At 36.4% G+C, this 6,983-nt stretch overlaps 1 protein-coding gene across 1 annotated transcript in view; it reads left to right on the forward strand.

Moving 5' to 3' along the window:
• LOC137391989 (cadherin EGF LAG seven-pass G-type receptor 2-like) overlaps positions 1 to 6,307 on the forward strand; it is a 46,795-nt gene extending 40,488 nt beyond the window's left edge. The window contains exons 41-45 of the mRNA XM_068078567.1: positions 62 to 233; positions 953 to 1,238; positions 4,110 to 4,250; positions 4,986 to 5,760; positions 5,975 to 6,307. Coding sequence (XP_067934668.1) covers positions 62 to 233; positions 953 to 1,238; positions 4,110 to 4,250; positions 4,986 to 5,760; positions 5,975 to 5,996 — 1,396 coding nt within the window. The 3' untranslated portion in view covers positions 5,997 to 6,307. The remainder of the gene's footprint in view (positions 1 to 61; positions 234 to 952; positions 1,239 to 4,109; positions 4,251 to 4,985; positions 5,761 to 5,974) is intronic.
• The last annotated feature ends 676 nt before the right edge of the window (positions 6,308 to 6,983 follow it).

Genomic DNA, 6,983 nt, shown 5'->3' on the forward strand with positions numbered 1-6,983 from the left:
CCTGAGGGTTTTAAATGTTTGGTGAGAGAATATTTGATGATTGACGTTCCTTTGCTTGCAGGTCAGCTGTATGGATAGCCATGATATTCATGCCTCTCACTGCCTGCACCTGGTTATTCGCCTTGCTCAGTGCCAACTTCAATGATGTCGACTCCCTTGACTATATATTCTCAGCATTCACTCTCATCACAGCTGTCTTTTCTCTTTTTGCTCATGTTGTGTTCAGCAAGCAGGTGAGCAATTGTCCTCTCATGTTGTGTTCAGCAAGCAGGTGAGCAATTGTCCTCTCATGTTGTGTTCAGCAAGCAGGTGAGCAATTGTCCTTCTGCCTGTGCTCATTGCATATATGTATGCCAAGTTTGGCAAGTCGTCAAGCTAGAGTTTTGAGCCATTCATATTTCATACCATATATTGTGAGGTAATGCTAGCTAATCGGCACTTTCAACCCTGCATCTGTAAGCATTGACCAACCGACAACTTTACCAAAACTGCTGAAATGAATTATCTATTCTTTCAAAACTGCAAGATCGACTGTCAATCACATATATTGGAGAGGACAGAATTTGGCCAAAGGAGGTAAATAGATTCATAAAAATAGACAGAAACATTTATTTTGCGCCTCTAAAACCCAGCAGCTCATTCATGAAACAAACATGCAGCAATCTGACAAAAATAGTTTAAGGAAAAACCAAAAACATCTTTCATCAGTCTTGAAAAGTCGTTTAAATATGTATATACATGTATTTATACAATTATATATATTGATATGTATATATCAATATATTATGTATATATACACGATATATTTACATATAGATATATACTGTTGGTACTGTGAGAAAGTTGCTGAACTTATTCATATGTTGTGACCTGCTAAGTGCGTTTATCATATCTAGTACATACTGTGCCATGCAACAGTAGAATATGTCAATTAACTGTGGTGGGCTGATAGGGTCGTGAAGAGTTGCAAAGGAGATGGAGGACTTGCCAAGGTCATGGCACTCTTGAAGAGTCGGACACTTTGGACAAGCCTAACGGTCGAGGGTTCGGCGGTGTGAACAACATGAATCTCGCTGGCATGTTTGGTACAGGCAGTGAAAGTAGCACCACATCAAATAGCAGGTTGACCTCATCTGTTCCCAGCACAGATCACATTGCTTATCGCAGAGGTCAGAGTTCAACCTCTTCAGATATTCCAACTTACAGTCAGTATAGTCGCAGGAGACGCACTACTTCAGGTTAGAATATGCTTATGAGTCTATTTTAGCATGTGTTTGTAGATGATGCCTTTTAATGTATTGTGATTAGTCTTAATGATTTCAATTTTATATATCCTCATGTGCGTGGTTTAGTGCACGTACTAATACCTGTAACGTAAAATCCATGGTGGAGTACACTAAGAGATAACGACATCAACAGTTAAAAGCCTAACAAAGTGAAATAGCAGGCAGCTCATTGCATTTATTTCAATTACAATTCATGTAGTATACAATGAAATGTTTTCATTGCAGGGCTCTGTCTTCAACTCAGACCTCACTTCATGGTCTGTGAGAATGCTAAAGTCTAAACACTTTATGTAACTTTGTTATAAAAGTGTTTCCATTGTGCTATCACATATACAAGGAGTTCAACGAATGGCGTTATCATTGTTGTTTTGCAGTCAACTAATAACTAGACTAGCTTAAAATATTTTTGTGCTCGGTGACGTATTCCTATATACCAGTAGCTGTTCTTTATATCAAAAAATCTTTGTAGAGCTTTGTCTAGACTAGTCAATAGAATAATCGGGAAAATAGCTTCTGCCACCCATATAGTTTTAGGTAGAATGTTGTTGAACCTAATTTTATTTGTTACTATTATACCAGTGTGAAAGTTGGTAAAGTTCATTCTACAAACTTTTAATTTTCTATAAATGAAACTTGCATACTATGAAACAGAAAATGTAAAATTCTTTGTTTCAGCTGCACTAAAAATATACAATTCCGTCTAATTTGATAAATTATCCCACGACCAAACACGAACGAAGCGAGTGTTTGGGAGCTTTATGATAAATGCATGTGCACACAACTCCCGAAAAGTATTCTTCAACGGTCATACCCAAACCCTTGTAACGAAATCCCATTAAAAAATTTAACCATTTTTCTGTCGAGTCGGTTAAGTATAATAATGAAACCAAACACTTATACAACTAATTAAATATGTTACCAAGTCTTTGAAATTTGTAGACAATAACCTAAAATTAACCCATCTGATCAGATTATACACAACTAGAAAGATTAATTTGGCCTAAAATCGCCATTAAAACCTGAAAAGCCTTTCTAATCAAAATTAAGACCGGCCAACAAAACACCCATAAAGCCGTGCGACAGATAGTAGAACCATAAAGCCGTGAGCATTTCACGAGGAAAACGTGCACATTTCACCAGTCTATGGCATTGTCCAATTGCTGAAGGTTTCTGTAATAAACGTAGACCGTTTGAGACATAGACCGTAGACCGATTTACAGGTACGAAAATGTGGTACACAGTTTATCAGCCTATGTGGTTTGTCCAATTACCGAAAGTTCCATTAAATTATCTAGAACATTAGCCAAATTTCTTTACATCTCATGTACAAGCTAGGGCCGAACTACAATGCCCCTTTATGACAAGAACATTTCTTTATTTTGCTCCAGTTTGCAGAAAACTTCCAGACACATGCTAATGCTTGCTTTCTGTTACAGATCGCTGTCAAAACCATTCTACATTCAACACAACCAACTTTCAAGCTGTGTATATTACACAGCAGCTTGCCATTTTGCTTCTAATATTGCATTTCTCCTATTGTAGGGGAGAGATATGAACATACAGTCAAACATGGATAACTCGCCCTCGGCTAGCTCAAACACATGGTTAACTCGAACGGTTTTGTTTGGTCCGTTCCCACGCAATGATAAATTGCTTCAGATAAATCGACCTCAACTTCATCAACTCGAACAGTTTTTTGCCCAACGGCTACCGAGACGGTTGTTATCGCTTTAGAATATCACTTCATTACAAGCCATAGAAATGAACCTCAACTTGTAGTAGTTCGTACTTCGTAGGCTTCGTTATTACCGTCATCGGCAAACTATTTCTGAAATTTGATTTTTACCAAACATCTGCTTAGCGATGGTCCTTCGAAGAAAAGGAAAAGCGAGGTAATCTTCACATAAACTTCAAGAAAAATCAGCAACATTGATCTTGGTTAAAATGCTCAAAAGAAAAAGATGTCTTTTTCTCTGAGCATTTCAACACCGATCAAGTTTTGCCAATTTGAATCTGAAAATGTCCTTGCAGTCACATCACATAAAATAACAAACAAATCTCTAGTGATAGAAAAATCTCTATACTTTCTGATAAAAAATTTTTAAACTTTACATTCGAAGCATTTAATTTGAAACAAGCCATTCATGCTGTTGATTTATATTATAGTTTGTATATGTACATGTATCTACTAATAAATGCGAGAAATAACATATGAAATAAAATCGTACATGGACTTATGACAGTGCTCTGATAACTTGAACGCTCTGATAACTCGAACACTTTCACTCGTTCCCGTCAAGTTTGAGTTATCAATGTTTGACTGTATAATCTTTTCCTTTTATTATTGCTGTTTGTTGTACATAATAACACCCAGCACATTACAGCTACCATTGCAGCTACCATTGCAGTTCTATTGCACTGCAGTGCCATTTGACTGCTAATATTGCATTTCTCAACCAGCAGTACCCATTTTTTTCTATTAACACTGTGGTTGTGGGCTGTATGACAGGGGGACTTTAGTAGAATATATATGCATAGAATGTGAAACAGTTGCTGCTTCAGCAGAAAGTTTCTAAAATTTTTATGTGACTCATGTTTTTGTAAGAATCGCTGGTTATGTCAAACTGTTTACGCCAATTCGATGGTGTTTCTGAAACATGTACTATACATTCCAAATTAAAACGGCACCTTACTGCTAATACTTTCCAGCTTAGGCATATTAGCACAGCTTTTGAAAATGTAAACAATATTGGCATTGTAACAAAACCTGTGGTTGTTTTATTTATTGTCCACATGTGCATCCTTCCTGATCATTTTGAACAGATGCAAGCAGTGAATCGGAGACAGATAGTGAGATCAGAACAGAAAGAGAAAAAGATATAGAGTTGGCTTCAAGTCACACATCAGATGAAGATGATGCAATACCTCCAATCACATCTATTAGTCCAGTGGTTGCTAGCCCTGGTCAGTATTTACCTTTATTATATGAAATGTGCAGAGGCCATCAGTATTCTCCCAAGCCAATAATTAAGACAATTTTATCTGTTATTATCTTGTAAGCTGGTTTTTTTATTACTTTAAAGGACCTTTAACTTGTTTTTACCATTTCTTTTGATCATCTGTGAAACCTGTGCTTTTAATCATGATTACCAACGAAAAATTGCAGAAATTCGAACCCTGTAATGTAATGAATAAACATGTGCTTCACTTTTATTTTTTACATGGAGCAAGCCAGACCATGTTTCATTTATTTTTATGTGAATCAGATAACCGGCATGTGCTAAGAGAAAGCCAGAAAAATTACGTCTCAGTGTTCACAATGAACACGCAATAGAATATGTCTCTGTATTATGTCATAATACAGAGACATATTTTATTATAATATATATTTATAATATATATTATAAATATATATAATATATATTAGGGATGAGTGCATCGCACGAAACAAATTTGTAGCGCAATTACTGAAAGTTTACTTTCTTCTTAATATTTGTTTCAAATACATTATAAATATATATATTTATAATATATATAATATATATATATATTTATAATATATATTACATATATTATAAATATATATATTTATCATATATATATTAAAAGCGACGATGCTGATGAAGCCTTGTCACTTTTATCCGTAAATTACACATAATGCTTGCACTTGATATTCATGCATATACCTTGTTGCCTTAGAACAAGCGTTTCCACAGTCCAAACTTCACCACCCACCAGCTCCAAAGAATGAAGAAGTTATGATGTCAACATTTAATCAGGGCACTGGCTATGCACCGCCACCTCCATATTTTGGCACACCTGGCCGATGGGGAAGGATATCGGAGAGTACAAGCAGCACACATGGTTCCGAGTCTAGGCTTGATGGACTAAGCCTACAGAGCAGTAACAGAAACCAGCTTACAGAACGGCCTGATGTGCTGCCACCGCTTACAGGAAGGTATAACTCTTCTCTAACACCAGACATGCCAGCACGGATTTCACCCACACAATATAATCAGCACATCAATAGAAGCTTCCTTAACAGCCCGTCCTCACATGATCAAATGATCAGCTTTGGACGACCTCCTGTAGCAACTGGAGCAGACAGTAATACGGAAAGTTTACCTAGACGACCACAGAATAGTGCAAGCGTGAATCCAGATTGCAAACAAGGTCAAACTCCAAGACCTATTGAAGCCCCAATAGATTTTCCAATAGATCCATCAGGTGCTCAAGTTGCATCAGCTTTACCCAACCTCGACAAAGAACTAAACTCACCAACCAGCAGAAAAAGAAAAGATGAAATAGTTGACACTGACAACACCTCAACAGCATTAAGTGGTAGAAACCAGCAAGATGTCTTTGTGCCTCCCCCACCAGATCTCTCTCATCATCTCACCACCCAATCTAGCAGTGATTCAACAAGCGAGGGTGTTCTCTTTGTTGAGACCAACCTGGATGTGCTCAGTGATGTGTAAGTGCAAGCCTCTATTCTTTAAGTTTTACTTATAGCCTTTTTAATTTGTAATTCGGGACGCAAGAGTGCATACTTTGATTTGCTAAACTCAAGTTCAGATGTTGGCATAAATAACACTATTATGTTATAGGGTATAGGATACGCATCTAATTGAAAAAGCTACTTACATGTATGTTATTCAAACATATCAAATACTGTTAATTTGTTGTAGAAACAATGAGACAGAGGTCTAGCAGTCACAACTGTCCACTGACTGGCCTAACACAGATTGTTAGCATTTTACATTACATTGGAGATTTTTAGTACCTTAATTGAACCTTTTTCATGTCACCTATAGTGGCAGCAAATTCGTTTGTGTATTGCTGTCAAACAGCTCAAGTTATTCCATCCCCACTTACGTCAATGTGTTACATTTGCAATCTCTCACATATCTAGGCTCAAATCTTTTAGTAAATATGCCATACATGTACTTATATATTGCTTTTGTACATTTATACATAGTGTAATGTATCGATGTGCTTTTGTACAGGGAACTGATATTAAACTAAACACTTTTTTACTAGGAAGTTTTTTCCTTGTTTATATGAAACACACATGTAATTTAATAGACTATGGTTGCCTTTCTGGTGACCATCTCTATATTGTCATATGAACAGCTGTGATTATACCTTAGTTTGACATTTAACATATAGTGATGCACTTTTTATGCGCATGAAAAATTGAGGCCATTGTCATCAGCCAATTCAAAAGGTTATCTACAAGAGTGGAGGCTAAATTGTCCCGACTCAAATTATTTGAATCGTCAAATGCTTAGGATTGCATAGTAGCCTGAGTTTCTAAAGCAGCTTTTGCGTTACCTCCAAAATGTACAAGTTTAATCCAAGAAGAGAGAAACCCAGAGCAATTGAACATCCACCTGATGTAAGAAACATTAGTCACTTATATGTGGGATGCTTAATCGTTGCCTACGGCAAAACCTATTCAAGTACATCCGTGGTACAATATGAAAGCTACCATTTAGTGTTTTTAAACTTGACTAAAATAACCAAGTACTTGATATGCACTTTGCACCTTAAAAACCGTTTAGAAATGTTTAATTGGTTTGGGTATGTGTAAATAGAATTTAAAAACCTCTTACTTCAGGCCTGATTGAATTATTTTTCCATTTCAGCTCTAAGATGTTTCACACATACACCGATTTGCGGAAAATCTTAATCTTT

Source organism: Watersipora subatra, chromosome 3 (assembly GCF_963576615.1).
Source record: "Watersipora subatra chromosome 3, tzWatSuba1.1, whole genome shotgun sequence".
Lineage (NCBI taxonomy): Eukaryota > Metazoa > Bryozoa > Gymnolaemata > Cheilostomatida > Watersiporidae > Watersipora > Watersipora subatra.